At 43.5% G+C, this 24,154-nt stretch overlaps 3 protein-coding genes across 3 annotated transcripts; 1 reads left to right on the top strand and 2 right to left on the bottom strand.

Moving 5' to 3' along the window:
* Positions 1 to 7,349: 7,349 nt before the first annotated feature.
* Positions 7,350 to 8,263, bottom strand: LOC103721905. Its single transcript, XM_008812287.4, has one exon. The coding sequence runs from the start codon at positions 8,082 to 8,084 to the stop codon at positions 7,548 to 7,550; it is 537 nt and encodes a 178-aa protein (XP_008810509.2). The 5' UTR covers positions 8,085 to 8,263; the 3' UTR covers positions 7,350 to 7,547.
* Positions 8,264 to 16,141: 7,878 nt separating this feature from the next.
* Positions 16,142 to 18,564, top strand: LOC103721916 (ABC transporter G family member 6-like). Its single transcript, XM_008812303.4, has one exon. The coding sequence runs from the start codon at positions 16,313 to 16,315 to the stop codon at positions 18,557 to 18,559; it is 2,247 nt and encodes a 748-aa protein (XP_008810525.2). The 5' UTR covers positions 16,142 to 16,312; the 3' UTR covers positions 18,560 to 18,564.
* A 4,217-nt stretch (positions 18,565 to 22,781) lies between these two features.
* On the bottom strand, positions 22,782 to 23,534 carry LOC103721906 (histone H4). Its single transcript, XM_008812288.3, has 2 exons — positions 23,440 to 23,534; positions 22,782 to 23,333 (listed from the first exon to the last, which is right to left on the bottom strand). Exon 2 carries the CDS (start codon positions 23,312 to 23,314, stop codon positions 23,003 to 23,005), a length of 312 nt encoding a protein of 103 aa, XP_008810510.1. The 5' UTR covers positions 23,315 to 23,333; positions 23,440 to 23,534; the 3' UTR covers positions 22,782 to 23,002.
* Between the last annotated feature and the right edge of the window lie 620 nt (positions 23,535 to 24,154).

Here is a 24,154-nt window from a genome sequence, read left to right as displayed (position 1 = left end):
GCCAAATTTCATGTCACACTATTTTTTATCTATATGACTGATTGGATGGAACTTGGTGTCCCCCAGCTCCCCTCTCACGAGGATAAAAAAAATCCCAGACCTTCTTCCAAAATCCAATTCCATTGCAGAAAACTGGCACATGACGCACATTCAGTTCAGTGTTCCCTCACTTTCTCCCTTCAAAAGTTTAAAGAAACAAAAACCAAAAAACAGAAGTAAAAAAGAAAAAGCCAGCCACCGGGACACGAGAAGTGTCAACAGTGTAGTAGATCGAGAGAGAATCCCGACGGCCCGAGGATCCCTTGAATTCTGTGAACCTACGCTTGTTGCTATCCTTCCAAGCTCTCCCTCCTCATTGGCTGGCATTTCCCATCCCTTAAGGCCATGGGAACAAGCTAACAAGCTCCTAGGAAACCCATATCTCCTTCCTGTCTGCCTGGAAAACCCGTCATAAATTCACTTAAAAATGACCAATAATACCACGACCTGCACATAAAAAAAAGAAAACTCTCTTTTGCTTTTCCTCCCTCTCTCTCTTTGGGTCCATTCAGGTCCGGTCGGTAAACCCAGACCCGATCCAGAAAATGATTAGGATCCAATTTTAGGACCCGATCCGAACCCGTGGGTCCTAAAATTCGGATCAAGTCGGATCAGTGCGGGTCGGGTCACGGGTCGACCCGACCCATTTGCAGCCTTACCAGCGGTTCAACCCCTTTGGTGGCAAGGCGGTGGCGACGTGCAAGGGAGAAGGCAGTGATGGCCCATGCCTGGAAGCAGAGGAGATCACGGCCATCGCACCCAGATCGGCAAGTGGAGGGAATAACCTCCCAGCGGTGACTAGCGATGAAGAAGATGTGTCTGAATCGAGGGACCGGACGATGCAAGGTGGTGGTGGTGAGGGGAAATGCGGTCATGGAGCTGGATGCCTGACTATGGGTGATGATCACGATGAGGTTGTCCGATGGGCCAAAACTGCCTTAATTAGGGGCCGTCCTATATGGCTTAGCACTATGGTGGCTAGTAATGGGATAGCCTTGAGGCTACCCCCTTTCATTTTTGCAATATTGTATCTTTTGACTCATGTGGATGTACTCATACTAGAGTAGTATGAATTATCCGGTTTATCAAAAGAGAGAGATAGAGATCGAAAAGTCATTAGAAAAGTTCAACATAAACAAGTCCAAACAAGTTTGCTCACCACTTGTAGATCACTTCAAGTTAAGTTTCAAGCAGTGTCCTATAAGTCAGAAAGATAAAGAAGAAATGAAGAAGATTTCTTATGCATCTATAGTTGGCAGTTTGATTTACGCCATGGTTTGCACAAGACCAGATATTTCTCATGCAGATGGTATTATAAGTTAGTTTTCTTTTAATCCTAGTAAGAAACATTAAGCAGTTGTTAAATTGATTCTCAAATATTTCAGAGGCACTTCTAGAGTTTGTGATGCCGCACCAATTCAGGAGGAAAACTTCAGTGTGATTTTAAATCAGAACCGAAGGAGAGGGAGAAGAGAAAGAGGAGGAGGAGGAGAAGAGGGAGAAGAGAAGAAGAGCGGAGGAGAATAGGTGGGGAGAAAATTTCTTAATTCTTCATTAACCCTAATCATGAGAATAGTCCCTTTTATATAGGGCCCAAATACACAATTTGCATAAACCCCCTTACACAACAATAAATCCTAATAAGCCCACAAATAACACAAATAAACCACAAATAAGCCCTAAAATGCAAATAAACCCAGAAATAAAATAAACCACAAATAAATCCCTAAATGCAAATAAAAGGGTCTGACTCAATCCGGGGGCTCAGGATCATCTGGATGAAGGGCTCTGATGTCCCCATCAACTCCTCCCGGGTGAGAAAAACTCGACCCCGTCGAGTACAGGTCTGGCCGGCTGTCGTACTGCTCCAGAAGATCGGGGTCGAGGCGCTGCAACTGTGCTCTGAAAATCCACGTCACATCAGACTTTGGTCGACCTTTCCACCGAACAAGGTAACGTTGGTAACCACCGTTCCTGGTTGAAATAACCTGCTCATCCAATATATGTTCTATTTGTTCTCTGCGTGCATGAACTTTGAGAAGTGGTGGCTCAACAGCAGGTAATAGGTCAGGGTGTCCAACATGGGTAGGTATATCAATAAAGGGGTCAGAAGGCATGAATATTATCTTTTTGTATGGGACCAAATCTTCAACATTAAATGTCGCACTAATCCCATAGTCATCAGGAAGATCCACAACATATGCATTCGAACTGATTTTCTTTAAGATTTTGAACGGTTCTGCACTACAAGTTTGCAATTTCTTAAACGCATCTGAAGAAAATCGTTCAAGCTTAATTCTTATCATGACGTAACCTTTTTCACTAAACTCTTTATAACGTCTGTGTAGATCAGCAAGAAATTTATATTTTAAGTTATTAAAATGACTACAATTGCTGATTTCTTGATGCAATGAATGTGGATGTGATGCAATTGATTGTGCAGATTCAAAGATTCTATACTGATGAGACATGAAAAATAGGTCTATGGGTTGCCTAGGTTTGTAATCATGCACCACTTCGAATGGATTTATGCCTATGGACTTATGAACCGAACTATTATATGCAAACTCAACTGTCGGTAATATTAAATTCCAGGTCCTAACATATGCATTTGGGTTGAGCCTATGATGTAGAAGGTTGGGCAGAAATACTCCGGGAACTAGATCAATTGCGTGTTGGATATCATGTATCGGAGAAAGTGCATCCGGAAGATCATCAGGGACTACATCATTAAACTCCTCTAGAAGGAAAACTACTATAGGGGAATGTTCAAGATTGGACTCCACATGGGTATCTTTAGCTACAAGTGTCAATTCAGGTGTCTGGCTCTCAATATCTGTCACTACCTCTTCCACAGTAGTGATGTAAAGTGGCTTGGTTGTACTTAGATCAATAGTCTCCCTTTGGGAATCATTTTGAACAAAATCTAATTCTATAGGTTCGTCTTCAAAGTCTTCTTCATAGTCTTCTATATTTGGTTCATAAACTTCTTCGACATATTCGACCTCTTGGCTCCTAGCTTCTGGTTCAGTAATCAGGTAGGTCCTAATGGAACATTGGGATGCTATATGGTCGAATTGTTGACATCTTGAGCATTGGGTTTGGTGCCCAAGAAAATGGGGAAGGATTACAGGTGGTACAACCAAACCGATTTTAGGTTGGGCTGCAACAGGGGTTGGCGGTATAGGGGTCCTAGAATTTTGCACGAGCTCACGGATCTCTTGTGTGAATTCCTTGTATCCAGCCCGCATGGTAACGATCTGTTCCTTGATAGACCTCAAAATGTCGGAATTCATGGTAGCTACAGGGATTTTAGGTTGACTGAGATAGTACTCCATATCACTACAGGTTGGCATGCAATGATGACACTGGGTGATGATGTGAAATGCAATGTCACTAATGAAACCCTAATAACTATGATGTAGGACCAAATTTGATGCAGGACAACCTACTAATGCAATCTATTATGATTTCAGAAATCAGCAAATCTTCACAATAATAACTTAAAATTTAAATGTTGCTGATTTTTACTTCGGTTATTCAGAATTAAGGATTAAGATTATTCAATTTAAGAAATTAGATTGCAATCAAGAAGTTCAGTTGTTCTGATCCTAAAGTAATTTGAGCGAATTAATGTTGAGAAACGTCCTGTTGCTAGGGTGTGCTAATTTAATATCAAGATTTAATGGGTAATAGGATGGGTTCGAAAGTGAAAGGTTTAATGTTCTGAATTTTGACAGCAATATAAGTTTTCAAAATATGGCTATCATGCAAGAGAACCAGAACATAATTAAATGAACAAGCCAGAAAAAGTAGAAACCTATCACCTGTCGGAAAGTAGACGGCTAGAGTCGTTCGCTCGTGGCTTCTCAAGCAATGGAGACGTCGTTGGATGCAGCGCAGAAACTCAGTGGTGTTGATTGCTGAACTTAGACTGTTGCACGATTGAAGTGGACGCCGAGGAGAGATGACCGGCTAGCGGTTGAAGTTGTGGAGAGGAGATGCTACTGGCGCACAAGTTGATAAAGAGCCTACTGAAGTTTGATGTGGGGACTGGTTGACCTTGGGTCCTCTGGAAGGGACTTCAGGGCGGGCCTGTTGCGGCCCGCGGGTAGAGGGGACTGGGGGTTGGGCCCGAAGGGGCCTGCGGCTTGATGGTCCCGAGGGCCTTGTCTGCGGGTCAAGGAGGGGGAAAGGGGTTCCAATGGGGTGAATGGGGATTTGGGTTTTAGGGAGGGGCGATGGGCGGTGAGGAGGATGGAGGAGCGCGTTGCAGCGGCGACGGTGGCGGATGGCGTAGTGGCGGCGAAGGGAGGGCGGAAGCTTCGGCGGCGTTGATGGTGAAGGCCGAGGGCGGTGGCCGCAGTCGGGGAAGCGCTGCGGTGGAGGTCTCGAACGATGGCGGAAGGCGGACGGCTTGGCGGCGGACGATGGGGCGGCAAACCGCGGCGGAAGATGGAAGCGCCGACGTCGGAAACGGCACTGTGGTGGAGGCGGAAGCGGCGTGCAGTCAGGGGAAGAGGGCGCGGTGGAGGGTTCGGCGGGGAACTCAGGGCGGAGCGGCACCGGCGGATGCGGCGGAGACCTCGGCGGCGACGGGAGGCGGCTCGGGCTTGGGCGGCGCGGCTGGAACCGAGTGGCAGAGTGGCGGTGGCGCGACGGCGGAGGAGCGACGACTGCCACGGCTCGGGGAAGACGAAGAGGTAACTTTTTTTTTTACTCCTTTTTTTTTTCTTTTTTTGTTTTTAAACCTTGGTTCCTGTCGGATTCGGGTTGTCGGGCGTGACCCGCTCCGATAACCCGTTAGTCCTCACGTGCAAGGCACATGATTTTTTTTTTTTTTTAAACCGGGCTAACGGGTTACGAGTTAACGGGCTCGGTACTTACCCGTTAGGGCTTTCTTCAACCTCCCTATGGCTTCGGGCGGGCGTGCCGATAATCGTGGCGGCGGCTGCGGGCGGACGGAGGGCACAGCGGCGGCCGCGGGCTTGCGGCGACCGATGGCGACCGACCGCGGGACTCCACGGCGGCGGTCCCCTCTGCAGACACAACGCAGGCAGCCGGCCTAGGCTTCCACGGGCGGCAACAGAGTGCCCGATGGTGGCGGAGCGCTCGGAGCGCGCGGCGACACTTCGGAGGAGGCGGCGCTCGGCCTGGCGGTGGCGCGATGCAGCGGCAGTGGAGCGTGGGAGTGGTGGCCGCAAGCTTGGCGGCTGGCGGAACGGGGCCGTCGAACAGGGGTTTTCCCCTCTTTTTGTCTCTGATGAGAACCGAGAGGGAGGGAGGGACCTTCTCTCTTTTTTTGTTTTGTTTTTTTTTTCTCTGGTGAAAACCGACAGAGGGGGGGCTGGTGAAAATCGAGAGAGAGAGAGCGCCTGGTGAAAACCGAGAGAGAGGGAAGAAAGGGAACGATCGTGGCTTTGGCAGCAGTGGCAAAGCCGAAGCTCTGATACCAAGTTGATGCCGCACCAATTCAGGAGGAAAACTTCAGTGTGATTTTAAATCAGAACCGAAGGAGAGGGAGAAGAGAAAGAGGAGGAGGAGGAGAAGAGGGAGAAGAGAAGAAGAGCGGAGGAGAATAGGTGGGGAGAAAATTTCTTAATTCTTCATTAACCCTAATCATGAGAATAGTCCCTTTTATATAGGGCCCAAATACACAATTTGCATAAACCCCCTTACACAACAATAAATCCTAATAAGCCCACAAATAACACAAATAAACCACAAATAAGCCCTAAAATGCAAATAAACCCAGAAATAAAATAAACCACAAATAAATCCCTAAATGCAAATAAAAGGGTCTGACTCAATCCGGGGGCTCAGGATCATCTGGATGAAGGGCTCTGATGTCCCCATCAGTTTGTTTATATTTTGGTAATGGTAAACTCGTGTTGGATGGGTACATACATGGCTAGTGATATAGATTCTAGAAAGTCTACATCCGGATATTTGATGTCTTTTTTAGGAGAAGCAATATCATGGCAATCTAAGTTATCAAAATGTATTGCTTTGTCTACTACAAATGCCGAGTATATTGCAGTTACAGAAGCGTGCATGGAACTTTTGTGAATGAAAAAATTTCTACATGAGTTGAGCCTAGAATAAAAGAAATATATACTTTATTGGGACATTCAAAGTGTCATCCATCTCTCAACAAATTTAATATTTAATTCAAGATCTAAGTATATTGATACGAGATATCATTGAGTTCGGGATGCTTTGGAGATGAAGTTACCATATCTTGAAAAGTCCAAACTGATGATAATATGTCGGATATGATGGCTAAAAGTTTTCGATAAAAAAATTGTTGCTTATAGAGAAAATGCGGGCTTAGTGGAACCCCTCACATGAGTCGGAAGAGAGAGATTTGTTAGTGTGGTCCCTTCTCACGTGGAACCCACATCAATTAAAAATTAAAAAATACAGAAAAAAAGAAAGAAAAAAGGTACTATTTTGTTAGATCGCATGATTGATTTTATCCAAATTTGGCTGAAATTTTAGTATGTTGTTTCCAGCATTGAGAGCTAAAGATTGAATGGCTTAGATCTTTGAAAAATCTTCTCCATTGATTATTTCAAGAATTAACACTTGGTGAGATTCATCCTCTATTTTGTTGTTTATTGTTAAAATCCATCTTATTAATGATAAATGTTCTTGTTTGTTTGGAAACCAAGATTAAAATCTTGATGATATTTGTGCAACTTTTAGTTGAACTAGAGAAGATCTATTATAATTCTATTATTCTAATAGTGAAAGTTTTTGGCTGGACTAGTCGAATGGTTCTTTCTTCATATCGAAGAGTTTTCCGCGTTAAAAAGTGTATTGTCTCTTAGTAGAATACTTAATTATTTTGTTTATTAATTGTTTGAGTAAATAATGAAAATTATTATTGCTTAATAAGTGGTTCAATTTAATTATATTAATTTAGAAAATGCGGCATTGCTATTTTTTGATTGCTCCTTTCAAACAGAAGGGACGATTTATATTAGCTCCTTCGCACTAATTCGGGACTTCATTCGCCGGCACTCGGAAACGAGAAGGGAAGGGAAGGTGGACGAAGAAGGTAAGAAAAACCAGAAAAAGGGACGCATGCCTTTTGCACGCCGCGCCAAATCCACCTTCACCCGTCGACTTCTCGTGATTCCTTCAACTGATCGTTCCCATGCTAAAATCTGCAGCAACGCCGATCGATGCTCCAAATTCCCTTTTTTTTTTCGAGGTAAGTTTCAAAGCAATTTAAAAGAACATAAACACCTATCAGATGACTTCCCTTCACCCTCAATCAAGTAACCAAGCCAAGAAGCAGCAACGGAGAACAAGAGCAGTATATTTATCCGCCTTCACATATACAAAACTAAGATAGCACCTTCCGGACCGAGACATGCATGTAAATATACTTCATCTCTAGCGAATAAGGGCATCGCTTTGGAGGAGGGAGAGAACACAAGAAGTATAAATTAAAGGGAAGCAAGAAGAAATAGGATGAGATATTAGCTTGATATATACCCTCATGAAGGCGAGGAGCGATCCGCCACGTCGACGCTGGTGGTGCAGAAGAGGAGGCGTCGGAAGATGAAATTGAGGAACTTCTTCGCGGCCACGCACCCCTTCTTCTTGTTGTTGTTGTTGTTGTTGTTGTTGTTTTTCTTCCTCTTCTCGTCATCCTTGTGACTGATACTGGAATGGATACTACCGAAGCTGTCCGACCTCTGGTGGAGGAAAGGGCAGACGGCGGCCTTCTCCTTAACTTTACCGAGGCACCGCTGAGTCTTCTCGGGGAAGCTCTCCTTCCTGGAGAAGGTGTAGCTCCTCAGATACATCTGCCGGCATGAGTAGCTATCCACCACCCTTGGACTTGGCCCCCACTTCCTCCTCCCATCGACGCTGCCGTTGTGGCTGGGATCGCTTCCTTCTCTACTTCTTCCGGCCACCGACTTCACAAACTCGGCGTCGGATTCCGGCCACTTGTAGAGGTTGACATAGGTCGCCCTCACCGGCACACGCGCGTCAACGCACCCCACAGACGACGTGCACACAGAGCTCATCCCTTCTCCCTCTCTGGATTACGAGGTTTTGTAACTATCTTTTAGAGAGAGTACGAAGGATTAGGGACGAGATTGGATGAGAAAAGAGCTTTGGTTGCAAGGAAATATAGAAGGGAAAGTGGGGGAGTCGGAGATGGCTGCCGATCGAGGAGAACACCGGAGGGAATTAGTGGACACGGGAGATGGACAGTGGTGGGTTTTATGGCTCAACTTTTCCTTTGTGAAATGCTTGTGTTTGTGTCTGAATGTATGATGTGGCATCATTAGCCATGAGTGACGCTGCCTGCTATCTCTTTCCTCATTCCGTCCTACAATCAGTAACTGCTTGTCGAATGATGGAGTTCGGTAATTCGGAGTTCAGTAACCTTCCACTGGATTGCCGTTTCACAAGTTGAAGGATGGTCGCAAGAGACATTTACGAGGTCAGTGGTAAGTCGTAAGGGTCGTTGGGAATTAATGGTGGCGATATGATACGTTACGTGTTTGGAAGATAGCATGTAAAGCCAAGTGCAGAGCATGATACGACTTACGAGCCACGGGTTGGGTCTCGAAAGACGATTGACAATGGGCAATCAATACGTACACTAAGCGGTTAGAGAGCCGTCAGAGTAGAGTGACTTTCGCAGTAGACAAATCAATACGTATATGCCTTGGGACCATCTGCTAAGATGCAAAATTCCACACTAAACAAACGTTAGAGACTAGTAGTTTGAACGAGCTGAGGATATGTGGATGAAGCACCGGAAAATGGATTCACCAAACGAGAACAACCTGGTAAACAGGGCGGGTTGGAGATTGGGTGCACAGCTTTGTGTTGACAAGGGTCCTCATGTAGGGAACACCACCTAAGGAGCACCTGTGACGATTCGGCAATAGTTATTGGACGAATTCAGCAGAGCCTAGGCGGTACAGGTGACTACCATCTACTGCTTAGATATATTCGGGCCATTGTTTGTGGTGGAATGATCTTTCAGGCGAAGTATGATTTGGGTGTCACCATATGTGGTCAACCACTTCAGAGATCCTCGGTGGGCGGGAGAGAGGGAGTTGCCTAATGCGCTTCAAGAGCTATTGTTTTTCCACTTCTTTTTTTGTTGTATCCGTACTCGTACCCACATTATATGATACATTCGATTAGTAAAAATTTTGACAAAAACTCACTACAGTTAAGGCAGCTCAAGACTCACCAGGCAGAGGGCTCCAAAGTCGAAAACCAAAGTGAATCCACGTGGATTATCATTATGGTCACCACTGAAGGGTGGCCGTCGCCATCAACGCATGCTCCCAGTGCTCTTGGTCTCCAGAATGTGCAATCGATGAGCCTCCTTTTAAATGGAGATCACACGATTCGTGAATTCTAGCCACCAATGCATTTCCACCTTTTCTATTAAGAGGTAATGAAAGACCATTGTTGGAAAGAGAGAGAGGAAGAGTCCGTCCACTTAGTTCAATCACTCACGTAAGTTTAAAACATCAAAAGGCCGTAGCCTGGAAGGAAGCAGCCAGGCCAGGCCATCATAATATGGGACTGCATCATGTGAAGGTCCTTATTACAACCGTAGTCCATACTACAAGTTTAGAAGATTAGAGAACAGATATTATATATGGATCACCATATCCAAACTGAAGACCTTCACATTATAAAAGGATGCAATATTTTGCTGAAAGTAACATGACATTCATCATACACTATCATTACAAACTCCTTTATGGCCAATGAATGATTATGATAAACATAATAGCAGAAGGGTCTATGGTATGCCACCGTCTAGTAGTAAGCAGGGTGGTAGTATTCTTACAACCATTCACCAACAATTTCTGATGGCGCTTGAAGATCAGTCAGAATGGTTCAGAACATTTTGGCAACTGATCACCAGCCAGCCAGAGCAGATAGTACTGACCAAAGGTAACCAAGCACCTGAACATGATGAAGATAGCACACTGAGCATCAATTGACAGAAGTCAATGCTTCAGAATATTCTACATATCAATTCTGATAGCAAACGTATGCAAGTACAAAGTCTGATCATATTATATCACTGCTTTTCTTTTGTGCCACCTAATTTTACTCCTGTGCAACTGCAAGGACAACTTTTTTGCTTGTGTAACCTAAGAATTGCAAAATTTGGATGTTTTATCACAGAAAAGGAAGATTACAGGTGACATGGAAAGTAGATGAGCACATTGGCAGTTGGAAGATCCAAAAAGTCCAGATGGAGTCAATTTATTTCAAGGCCAACCAACTTTTTTTTTTTTTTTGATGGAATTCAAGACAAACCAAAACCAATTGGAAAATCGCTCATTTTTAGTTCAACTATGAAATCCAAATTGAATGAAGCTTTGAGGTACTTGCACCCCAAGCCAACTGAATTCAGCTGTGAAATCCTGATTGAATGAGATGAGCTTTGAAGTACTTGTGGCCAGAGCCAACTGATTCCGAGTATTTTAATCAACTTAATCAGACAAGGGTAGATGATTCATGGGCTTCCAATAGTTTGAGCAGTCATATACGAGACATAAAATATCAGCCCATCTCCCTTGGTTTATTTTGTGCTCATTATCTGCTAACAGAAAATGCTTCAAGAAAAACAGCTCCGTATGCCCTTGGAGAAGGTACTCAATTTTCAGTTCATTATCTCTAGAAAGGCTTCTTTGACTCCCATTCAATGTGCTGCTTGCATGGACATTTGAATCACAAAAGCATTGTGCTAATGGATACTGATTGTGGATGAATTTGCCTTCTATTTAAAAGAATCCAAAATGACAAAGCCTGGAGAAAAAGGAAAGCCATGATTTAGTAAGGGAAATAGATGCAACAACTTTAGACATTGCCCAGGGGGAAAAAAAAAAAGATCAACCACCTGCTTCGGCCTCCAAAACTGCAAAATAGTGGGCCAAGCTGGACATTTGAACTAGCACAATATCAGAGAACATTTACATTCTGATAGTCTTTCTTTTTATGTAGTTTCATCGCTGACTCCCAACAATGTTAATCTTGACAGGCAGGAAAATCAACAACTTCAGTTAACAAGATTCTTCTTGATCACCAGCAGTCCAAGTAAAACCTCATGAATAGCCAGCTACAATTGTGACAACAGTGCTACAATTGTGACAAAAATACATAATGCATGCAGATGTTGATTTATTGTTCAACATTCAATCAGGTCTCATCCTGTACAAGTTCATATTTAGATGCCCCAATTCACAGACAAGTTGCTGCAGCCGATGGAAAACCAAAGGCAATTTGTTATTCATTCATTCCCTCATGTGAATTCAGAGAAGTTGTATAAACCGTCTGTATTCATATTTATCTGTAATCAATTTTAACCAAATAAACACCATTTTCCTCGCAAACTAGAAAAATATATATTATCCTTCAGCCCTGTTTGATCTTTCTTCTGATCATTGACATTTTCAGACGGTCATTCCATAACTATGCAAGCCCTCAGTAAAAAAAGCAGCAATGGGCGTAGTAGCATAAAATGGAGTATTAGCAGCAAAGTTTCTCTCTTCATGACTGCTGATGAATTGGCATTAAGTCCAGAAAGACATACTGGACAGATACACCAACAGCAATTCGGAGCCACAACCTGTCACTGTTAGAAATGCTGTGCAAAGTTATCTGGAATGTGAAACCCACAGGCAATCCAGAAACAAAGGGCAAACAATTCTCAGAATCGTTACCAAGAACGCACAGTTCTGCTTTTACGCATCTAACTTCCAGTCAATGGCACCTGTTCAAGGTTGAAGAACTCAAGTAACTTATCAACAGGAAAAGGCTGAGAAGTTTCGCTTGTTCCCCTCTCAGCACATAACCTTAATAGTTCTTTGGCAAACCCGGAGAGTTTAGAAATCGTTCTTCACAAAGAAATTCTGCAAGAGAAATTACAGCATGCAGCTTCTTCAACATAAAGATGGAGCATGCTCCAACCTTACACAGTCTAAATACAAAACCAAGCAAGGTTAACTCTATACTATGGCATTCGACCTCTCTACAAGACCCTGGAAAGCCATATCTCATTCTTTGAAGTGATGACTGATTTTCAAGTGAATTCCAGAGCCCTTTTACCAACATTTTATGACTTTTTTGGTGGCAGTTTCTCCCATGTTTCAGCAACCAGCTGGATTATTTGAACAGAGAGTGATGTGAAGTCCAAGAACGCACTGAAAGACACATCAACATTCCAAGCAATCATTTCCAGTTCCTCCTTGCAATTTCCACACGCAACAAAAATTAAAGCACACATAAATATCCTAGAAATATTGTTCAAAAATATTATTTTAATAAAAAAGACTAATTTTTTAGATGTGCAGTAAAATAGATAGTTTGAGACCTTAATGTCCTTTGCATTTCATGTGCACTATGTGACTTTATCAGAGACCAGGTTTTTGCAACCATTTTTCAAAATAGGCTTTATGGATTGCATTAACTCTTCATCTGTCTGTTACAGGCCTTTCTGAGATCATTCAAGGAGTGTTGATATCTCATTCAGGTTCAACATAATTTTCCTTATTTCCCTTAACTTTTACTTCCAATATTGCATTGTGAAATGGCCAAAAATCGCGTATTCAGTCAGCATCTTCAGACTTAAGTGCTGTATCTGAAAAAGGTATCTCACTGTGATGGCACAAATAGGCCTAGAGTGAATCTCTGTTTATAGCATTTCCCAAAGAGCAACTGATCCTTTCAACTAATGAAATTGCATAAGAAAATATTACCACTGGTATACTACAAATAAGCTGCTCGTGACCTCGTGTGAGATAGATGATGAATCAACCTCAGTTCTCCGCAGGATGGTAATATCTGCAGAAGGCAAAAAGCAAATAGGGAACCATTAGCAAATTTGACAAATGCCTTGCCAAATAAATATAGGGAAGATCATTGGATAACAATATTCCAAGAAAGCACATGTAAGAATTGTAATTACAAGGCCTTACACAAAGATCCTGCAAAAGCTTCGAAGAGTTCCATTTTGTATGATCAATAATCAACAAGCACGAGCAGAGAGACATTCACCCAAAGATGACATGACAAGTTGCAACCATAATAACAAAAAATAAAAAATATGACTTTAGTCCACACCAAATGGCAATAAGAACTATGACCAATACCATAGTGACCCACCATACAGGATATGGTTTTTTTGGATCCTCTGACTTATTAAGTGTGACTTTATGAGCTCAGTAACTGACATTTGTTGTCTAGTGGTTCAGAAGTCTATAGTCACTGTCACTTGATGCATGATAGGAAGATACTAGTTCGTGACTAGAGATTCCTCATACATCACGTAAGTTAGAGCATCATCAAATAACATATTGCACTATAAAATAGTGACTGATCTTTTGTTAAAACATAATATTTTGCCCTTACACAAATAATAATTTTAAGTTATTGAGTAAGCCACGAGCTGTAAAAGAAAGTGGGGGCATCCTGCCACACTGTCACAGCTACTTCAACCTTTCATTTTACTCTCGAACCAAAATCAAAAAGACCAAGTTTTCAAATCTCGATATGCACTAAATATGGACTTTGTTTATAGCTTAACTGCCTAAGCCATGATCTCATACTAGAAGATAGTTCCAAACTATATCTTGGACAATTATGGACAAACTTGGCAAAACCGATGATCTTTCCTCTAATTAAAGAAAATACCATTTAATCATGTTTCAAGTTTATTACTAACAAAGTAGCGAAACTTTCTAAGTACAAGGTCGAGAGGAGTTAAAATTTTTGTAGGATGTTTTCCACCATTAGTTATCCTTCCTTCTTTCCATCACAAATGGAACTTTCTTGCAACTTTCCCATTCTACATTTACAACCAAAACAAAACATCTATACTCAGTCTACTCAGTCCAAGGACTCAATGGGAAGGTTTTATCATTAGCTACAAAAAGAAAATTATATACAATACTTATCTATTCTTAAATTATACATATTGCTTCGGATTATGTCATAAAAGAGATAAAGGTGTACCTCTTGCGCGAAGAAATTTCCATGGTTCTTACCAATAAAAAACAAGACAAAGAAAGCATCTTCTTCCTGAAATAGAGGTGAAGGAATATTTATAAGCACACAGAAAGAAAGATTTGGGGCAGTTTTAGTTGTTCAAAAATTGCTGTATTATAAAAAACTGAAAAGCTTACTGCTTTTCAGTTTTTTTATGATAGTAACAAAATTTAAAAAAAAAATAACAATAATAGTAACAAAAATTAACAATAAAATGACTTAACAAGAAAGAAAGAGCAGCTTAATGCCGAGACCCTGACTGCTTAAGGTTGGCATATAATAATATTGGCTCTAAAACTCGCAGATGATTTATTGCCAAGTGCATACCATGTGTATGTGTTTTTCCTGCACCATCAGACGATCGTATGTTGCCAGATGAACTAGTGCTTGCAAAGTCTGCAACAGCACAGCCTCTGCATCATCATTCAACATGTCCATTAATAAGTTTAAAGCATTAATGTCAGCCAACTGGATAGAAAAAGTTGCAAGCATCTTCAATGGTTTGCAGGCAATTGTCTGTAGCTAGAGTAAAAAAGAACAGTTAGCAAGATGCAGCTTTTCATATAAACCTCCCCGCGACGGGTGGAGTCGGAGGAGTTGGGGTTGGCGATCAGAGCTCTAGCGGAGGCCAGGGCTCGAGCGCGGCGCCGCTCGTCGGGGAGGGGGTCAATGTGGAGTTGAAGCCTCTCGAGAAGAAGCCGTACCATTGTTCTCGGGAGCGAGGGAGAGGAGAAGACGGGCTCTAGGGGTTTTATAGTGGAAAGAGAGACATTAAGGTGAGGATGGATGGAGATCGCGAATTCGAAAGCTTTGAGAGAAGGGAGGCAAAGGGAGGCCGATATTGGCATTCTTCATGGCACAATCAAGTCTTCCTTCAGCTTATTTGTTCAGGACAACGCTGAAGCTTCTAGCAAGGTAGAATTACAGAAATCCATGCCGTTTCAACATTTCCATGCCATGCACCGATCCTCATTGCATGAAATGAAGATATTTATCATACTAACTGTAGATTGTTGAGTTGAGGGATGGTGTTACTGTATATCCAAGTGGACCAGACCAACCAACTCTAGCTTGTTGGCCTACAGGAACTTCATTTAATGGGTTTCAACATATGCACGTCGCAAGAAAGTTTTTAAGGTGCAGTTTATTATTCCACCAAGTATATATGAACTCGAAGAACTTATCAGAACGTGCACATCACAATTACAAATAAAGTGGTCCCTCAAAATACAAGAGAAGTAAAACTTGATGGACTTAATGTGCTTATTACCAGTGATATATATGATTTATGTTCACTATATCCAATGTAATGTTAAAAAAGTACATTCAATGTTTTATTGACGTACATAGGATCAGGTGCTTCATTTACATGGACCACAACCATCAATATGTATCAATGGTTGTATCTATCAGGGAAGCGACTAACTTTACATCAAATTAGTTTCAGGTTCGTACTTAAGGAGTATATAACTACCAATCAAATTGAAGCTGCCAAGATATACAAAGTTGAAAGGCAACACAAGATTTGTGGATAGCAACTTGACACAAGGATCAAATGTAAACTAGTAAACTATAAATTAGCATGGAGAAGAAGGAGAAGCTTAAATTAATTAAAGAACACTTAACACGGGAGGGGATTAAGTTTGACCAACACCCCCACCCTCCCCTATATATCCTCCCTCTCTTGTAAGCTATTTGGTAGTTCTGGCTCATCTACGCATAACTAACAGCGCTCTTCCCACGTCCAAATTTCCACCCACTAGATTCTCCCTCCACCACCTTTCTTACGGAAAACCGTAAGCTTGGAACCGCCTAAGAAAACCAACCTCCCTAATTCCATTATAATCTTAATCTATTCCAATATACATAAAGACATCAAAAACAGTAGAATTAATGTAGCTAAACATCCCCACCTAATTACACTATCCCTACATAACGTATTTTCCTGCCACGTCACATTTATTTTATTAAAAAAATTTATTAGTTGGACCAGGTCTACTGTCACGCGGAGGCGGTCATCAAACACTTGTCCCGATAAAGCGTTCCCAGAGAGCTCAGAAGCCAAGCCAACGGTTGTCCTCCCAGGAGAAGAAAGAAACGAAACCTCTTCCGACCTCTCACTCTTCCATCCTTCCTCACGGCTTTCGTGTTGGATTCTACCGCCGGATCCTTCCGTGACGCCGAGTCATTTACTATAAAGGGACCGATCAACACCCTATATATGTCCCGGTTCGTAGACAAGCTTCCCTACTTCGACCGGCGGTCACCACTGATGGAAGAAGCCGAGGACATCACCCGCAGCGGGCTCCTCGTCCGCCACTCCCGCCCCTCCTCCCCCCTGTGCGAGCTCCTCGAGCCCGTCGGCGAGAGCACCGACCGCTCCCCTCCCCACCGCGTGCTCGAGCTTGGCGACAGGGGAAGCCCTCCCAGCGGCGGTGACCTCAGCCCCTGTCCGCTCCCCTTCATCCTCTCCTTCACCGACCTCACTTACAGCGTCAAGAACCCCAGGAAGCTCTCCTTCTTCCCGACGTTCCTCCGCGGGAACCGCCTCGCCACGGACCTGGTCACTGCCGGCGAGGGACCCGAGGCCTTCGCCCGGACCAAGACTCTCCTAGACTCGATCTCCGGCGAGGCCAGAGAGGGGGAGATCTTGGCCGTCCTGGGGGCGAGCGGGTCCGGCAAGTCTACCCTCATCGACGCTCTGGCAGACAGGATCGCCAGGGAGAGCTTGAAAGGCTCTATCACTCTCAACGGAGAAAACCTCGACGGCCGGCTTTTGAAGGTGATTTCGGCCTACGTGATGCAAGACGACCTCCTGTTCCCGATGCTGACGGTGGAGGAGACGTTGATGTTCTCGGCGGAGTTCCGGCTGCCACGCACGCTCTCCTCTGCCCAGAAGCGGGCGCGGGTGCAGGCGCTCATCGACCAGCTAGGCCTCCGGCAGGCGGCCAACACCATCATCGGCGACGAGGGCCACCGCGGCGTCTCCGGCGGGGAGCGCCGACGTGTATCCATCGGCATAGACATCGTCCACGACCCTATCGTCCTCTTCCTCGACGAACCCACCTCGGGCCTCGACTCCACCAGCGCGTTCATGGTCGTCAAGGTCCTCCAACGCATCGCCCACGGCGGCAGCATCGTCATCATGTCCATCCACCAGCCCAGCTACCGCATCCTTGGCCTTCTCGACCGTCTGCTCTTTCTCTCCCGGGGCCAGACCGTCTACAGTGGGGCCCCCGACGGGCTCCCCTCCTTCTTCTCCGACTTCGGCCACCCGATACCGGAGAACGGGAACGCGACCGAGTTCGCCCTCGACCTCATCCGCGAGCTTGAAAGCACCCCCACCGGCGCCAGGTCCCTCGTCGAGTTCAATAAATCCCGGCAAGCTGCGAAGCCTTCCATGACCGCCGCCGCCACCGAGAAGCCGTCGCTCTCCCTGAAAGATGCCATCAGCGCCAGCATCTCACGTGGCAAGCTCGTCTCCGGCGCCACCGACGGCACCGGCCCGGCCTCGTCCGTGCCGACGTTCGCCAACCCGTTCTGGATCGAGATAGCGGTGCTGACCAAGCGGTCGGCCACCAACACCCGTCGCATGCCGGAATTATTCGGCATCAGGCTCGGCGCTGTGATGATGACCGGATTCATTTTGGCCACCATCTTCTGGCGGCTCGACAATTCCCCGAAGGGAGTGCAAGAACGTCTCGGCTTCTTCGCCATCGCCATGTCGACCATGTTCTACACCTGCGCCGACGCGCTTCCCGTCTTCCTCCAAGAACGCTACATCTTCATGCGAGAGACGGCGTATAACGCTTATCGCCGCTCGTCCTACGTCCTCTCCAACGCCATCGTCAGCTTCCCGCCACTGGTCGTCCTCTCCATCGCCTTCGCACTCACCACATTCTTCGCAGTCGGGCTTTCAGGCGGTGCAACAGGGTTCTTCTTCTTCTTCTTAATAATTTTAGCTTCCTTCTGGGCCGGGAGTGGCTTCGTGACGTTCCTCTCCGGCGTCATATCGCACGTAATGGTCGGATACACTGTGGTGGTGGCCATACTGGCCTACTTCCTTCTCTTCAGTGGCTTCTTTATAAACCGGGACCGGATTCCGGACTACTGGATTTGGTTCCACTATCTATCCTTAGTGATGTATCCCTATGAAGCAGTGCTACAGAATGAGTTTGATGATCCGACGAAGTGCTTCGTTAGAGGAGTTCAGATCTTCGACAACACGCCGGCGGCGAGCTTGCCGACGGCCACGAAACTGAACGTGCTGAAGGCTATGAGCAGCGCCCTGGGAACGAACTTGACCAGCAATACATGCATCACGACGGGCCCCGATATATTGAAGCAGCAGGGGGTTACTGATATCAGCAAGTGGAACTGTTTGTGGGTAACCGTGGCCTGGGGGTTCTTCTTTAGAGTGCTCTTCTACTTCACACTGCTTGTGGGGAGCAAAAACAAGAGGAGGTAGATACACATTGAAAGCAGAAACAATAAAGGAAGGAATAACAGTAGTTATTTAGAGTGATCAAACATTATTTTTTCTTTTCCTGTATTTTTTTTTTAATATATATGATGAAGTAAATTCCAACATGGGATCTAAGGCCGCATTTTTCTCTCCTTTTGTTTAGTACTTTACACATATGAATATAATTTAATAATGTATCCATGTAATGTGATATTTAGAAACAGTGGAACATGAATCAAGCTTTTATTAGCTATAACATTGAATATAGTCACAATCTTTACACTAATAATAGTTGGACCATGCATGCAGTCAGCCATAAATAATCTTTGTATTTAAGTGTAGCAAACCAGAGCAGTGAACAATGCAGCAAACTGGATCGCTTGTTTCGTTGCCCGGCATTCTGAGAACTTTCTATGAACATCGGCAGAAAACATACCCCAAACATTGTACTTTTTATTTTTTCTTAATTTGGTAAGACGTACTCATGTTAGAGCTATATGAATTGCCGTTTAAAAAAAAAAAAAAAAAAAAAAATGGCGATTACAAATAGAAGCAAGCAGAGGAGTCAAAGGTGGTGGTTGGATCTTGCTTAGGCATGTGTGTCATCCTTCTTGAGACTATAGTGGAATTAGTGGATCAATTGGTGCCATGTAATTTGATATCAAATTGATGGAGAACTAGGATTAGGCTTTCTTTAATTTATTTATTTATTTATTTTTTACGTCGGCGACTCATACAGAATGGGTGTGAATGTTGACCAAAAAGTCAGAAAGTCAAAAAACCTACATGGAGACAGAATAGAGCCTGGTCCTCCTAGATAAAATCTTCTAGATAAAAAGTTTATTCTTCAGAATGGAAACGAAAGGCATGGGATGGGATGCTTTTGGTCCAAATGCATCTCAAAGCTCCACCAAACATTTACGACGACTTTATGCTACGTCTCGTTCAAGAAAGAGCGTTCAATTGGGTCGCCTCTTCACCATTTTTTGGGCAATCTCCTCGAAGCATGCAAGCTACTTAGCCGATTGGGTTTGTGAAAAGAAACCACCAAACCTAAATAAATAAATGGTGGGAGGCCGCGGGCTGGTTTGGAGTAGTTATGACCTAGCTTCTCTGAGTCACCTCAATTAAACCAAGCACACTAATAAAGCTATGTTGTGACGCTGAGTAATGCAGTCGTATGTTAGAAGTTGATAATATTTTAATTAAATAGTCTATCTTACATTGGATTTACACTTCCAATTTGTATACATGTATAATTTGTTGGCGGTAGTTCAGCGATCAACTTCCAGAAAACCATAAGATGGTTGGCCGGAGGTTTTCCGTGCAATTTTAAAGAACCGTTCACCAACTGGGACTGAAGAGATTGTAAGGTGTAAGCCTTCTCGTCCCTCTGACTTGTACATATCCAGAAGCTTGCAAGAATTAACGGAGACAAAACCATGATAGGTGCTTTGGTATAACACAGATCTCGCATAAATTGACATTGTTGGTGCTGTTCAATCTTTAATGGAATTATTGCAAGCAATTCTCTCTCGCTCTCTCTCTTTCTAAGGATCCATGCAGGCGTGTGTTTAATCCCACATCGCGCTATGCATTGGATAGATCTTGGATATTTATAAAGGATCAAAGAATCCAAATACTACCTTCCAGTTAGTCTTTTTGAATAAAATCTTGAGTTGTGACATATAATATCAAAGCAGATCCAGTCCATGAACTATGGAGCTGACCACAAGTTAATCATGATGCTTGTGATTAAATTTGAATGAATTTGAACTCTTACCCTGATTCAGAAGCCAAAAAACCTAAATAGTACCTTCCAGCTAGTCTACCAACTTTTTTGGGTGAATACGATGTATGCACTCTCTCTACCTCATAGTTTGTAAAGAATAAAAGCCAGGTTTACACATCCTAGGCCTTTCAAACTGCCTCCAGGGAATTGGGCCAAGCTTGGAGTGCTAGAGTAGAGCCCAGCAGCCACCCCACACAACCCAGCAGTGCAGCCCATTGCAACACCAGGATCATAAAACAAAAAATTAAGGGTGCGAAATATTCAGATCTTAAACCATCAACGCCTTCAACATGAACCAAATGTTTGTGTATTTATGATAGTTGAGAATTGAATGATGGTTGCAGCTTAAGGTGTTCATGCTGAACATCATATGTAACCCTGCTCCTCCTTGTAGTCTGATCGCTCATACGAGATTGGAATTTGGAAAAACAGAAATCTCCGCTTTCAACTAGTTGGTTTTGTGTAAAAACGATAAAATACTGAGCTTAAGAGTTAAGATTAGCTTGAATTAATACCCTCTTCATCTAACCGATTTCAGCCAAAATTGGAGTCTAAAATTTCTCATCATACGTGTTCACTGGATCGCAGACACTCATTTGATGTATTGCCTCATCAAATGACTTTTGACTAAAAAGAGAACTGAGAGGTCCACGGACGTCCCACTAAAATATAATTTGCAAGGTTTAACCCCAGCTCTTCTTAATAAATTTACATCCCGATTCGTTTTATAGCTGCTGGTTCATTGCAATAAAAACAATAATTATAATAATAATAAGATTTATTCCCACAAAATGCCCCATACTTTTATCCAAATCCAAGAAAGCTACATTCCTGGTCATACATCTTGAAACCGGCAATAACCGATGTAGCAGATCGACCAACAAGAACCCATCTTTGAATTGCAAACTCTCCCCCCAACTGATGATACCTCGGCCATGAGTACGAACTGTTTTCAGAACCATACGATTAGCGGGCGATCCACATGGACGAGATGCGTGGACATGATCTTCGAGCGAGACGCAGGATATGTTACCAAAAACAGCTGATGCACAAGTCCGATTTGTTCAGCAACAAGCGCACCACGCCCAAGAGACCCTCTAGATAAGTTTTCCCCCACTGGGCCCCACCCTGCCAGGAGAATATTCGATGCGGATAGAAATGGCCGTATGTTGGACACCCCGACCGGTTTTACTCATGCCTTTCCCACACATAAGCTCGGCTCAGCTACCCCTCTGGGCTCTGGCTCGAGTCCCAAGTGTGAGTACATCACGCCTGGCACCACTTGCTCTTTAAGAGTTGAGTATATGCTACGGAAGAATTCTCTATCAGATACTCTCCAACAAGTAAACTTCCTTTATCTGTGGTGTTTCAAGTTGGATCCCCATCCCTTGCCTCGGAGACGCACCGCAGTCTCTCCAACAATCACTGTAGTTCTACAGGGTCAGGCCAGATCTTAGTGGCAACACCTTGTTTAAATAATAACCAGCAAAAAAAATTAAATCAACAAACACAATGAAAACGTAGAAAAGAAAATTGGAGAGGATGGCCGGCGTCCTTCCCTAATCCATCATCGTAGATAGCATGTCAGACGATACAATCACCATAAACCATCTCAAATCTATCCCTGCTCAATCCTTCCTACACTTAAAATCTCTACTTCCAGAAAACACAAAGATGTGCACCATTCTAAACAGAAAACATGTTCAGTGACCGTAATACAACACCACAGATGTTCAGAGAACCAGGCAGCGACCATCATGCTCTGAAAATAATAAAATCCCTACAAGGCCAGAATGCAGAAGATGTGATGCAAGTGCCAAATACCATAAATTTTCAAGCACTTACAAATCGAATTGTTACCATAGATCCTGCAAATGGTTCTCTTGGATTGGAGGACGTCAATAAGACCTCGAACAAGACTCAAAAACAGGAAATGAGAATCTAATTCAGACTTCGCAAAACAGAGATTATTCCAACTCCTAAACAGATGAAGTTCCCAAGATTACTTCAGATGACAGATACAAACATTAGTATTACCTTTTCAAGGAAATTTAGCGGTACGAATCAATCTGCATCCTATATTTCGCTTCATGAAAGATGTCGGGGATGATATAAAGTCAACAGTTTTAAGAGAAATATACATAGAGAAGGATAAAAAAAAGAGGAGAAATATCACCATTACCATAGATAGACGAATTAAGATACAAAAAAATTCAGGGCAAAACGCAGTAAAACTCTACAAACAAGAAGAAAAGAAAACACAGAAAACGCAGCATCACCGGCTTTTATACACTAAATTCCCTTTGTTATCTCACAAACACTGTAAAATATCATAGCGTTGCTTCAAAAAATAGCAGCTTTAACTCTCCTTCCTTACCATCATCCAATCCAATTAGAAATATCGCATTAAAATGATCATCCAAACAGTAAGAATTGAGATAATTGAGGCAATGATGGGTCGTTGCAATCATGGATGAAAAGTACATCAAAATTTACAAAAGGAGTTCGTTCCAGCAAAAATGAACAGGCGGATATACCGCATGGATCCAGAAGAGGACACCATCAACAGAGGAAACCTACGATGGAAAAACCTACCAAAGTTCTCTACTTTTGACCATTTTCTTGACAGCAAGACTTTTCATAGAGAAGAAGCCCTAACCACCGAACCCGTAAAGTGTCCTGCCCTGCCTCTTTAGGGCATAGACAACGTCCATGGCGGTGACGGTCTTCCGACGGGCGTGCTCGGTGTAGGTGACGGCGTCCCGGATCACATTCTCCAAGAATACCTTGAGAACTCCCCTGGTCTCCTCGTAGATCAAGCCACTGATCCGCTTCACCCCTCCCCTCCTCGCCAAACGCCGGATCGCCGGCTTCGTGATCCCCTGGATGTTATCCCGGAGGACCTTACGGTGCCGCTTCGCACCGCCCTTTCCCAATCCCTTGCCTCCCTTCCCGCGGCCCGACATCCAATAGCGCGAAGCTTTCCTGTGGGAATTCAAGCAAACGTAAGCGAAACATAAGAAGAAAAATCGACAGCCTTCGCAGAACTAAACCCTAATTAAGGGAAAATGGATGGATTTGAGGATCTCACCTGAGCTCTCGAGAAGATTGGGAGTTCTGGAGCGCCGGAGACGAAATGGATTGGATCTGCGAAACCGAGGGTTTGGGCGTATTTATGGTGAGGTGGGATCCGTGACGGGGATCCAGGGATGATATTTGCCGTTGATTACAGGCGGATGGACGGATGAAGTGAGCGGGGACTGGTCGGTGCGGATCGATGATGTGGCACGTGTACTGGGCGCCGTACAAAAAGTTCGGCTGAGCGGCAGGCTACGGTTCTGGGAAATGTCGATCGGGTCTGACCGCCTGACCCTGAAAACCAAATTATACATACTTAAAATCTTATTATTTTGTATACATAGTTATTTCAACATTTCTGTGAATATTATTTTGTATATACAATGAACTGCACAAATTTCTCATATTTTTATCTTTATTTTCGTATGCTTGATCTGATAGATTTTATTTGCAGAAATTTCTGAGGTATATCACTTTTACTTTATGTATGGTTGTTTAATAAAGTGGTATAATCTTGAATATATTTCTAAATACGATTCCCTTTTGTTATATTATATAAGGTCATTGGTATCATAGTATATATGATTCTTTTGTTGTTACTTGTGTGCTTGTATATATATATACACACACTAATATTGTGAAAAAATATATATGCTTTGCCGTGTAACTAAATAATTGCATGCTTTGAACATAAAAGTGAAGATATTTCAAATTGTCTTGATTGCACG

The sequence above is a fragment of the Phoenix dactylifera genome, chromosome 13 (assembly GCF_009389715.1).
Source record: "Phoenix dactylifera cultivar Barhee BC4 chromosome 13, palm_55x_up_171113_PBpolish2nd_filt_p, whole genome shotgun sequence".
Lineage (NCBI taxonomy): Eukaryota > Viridiplantae > Streptophyta > Magnoliopsida > Arecales > Arecaceae > Phoenix > Phoenix dactylifera.
This window is presented reverse-complemented; position numbering and strand designations above follow the sequence as displayed.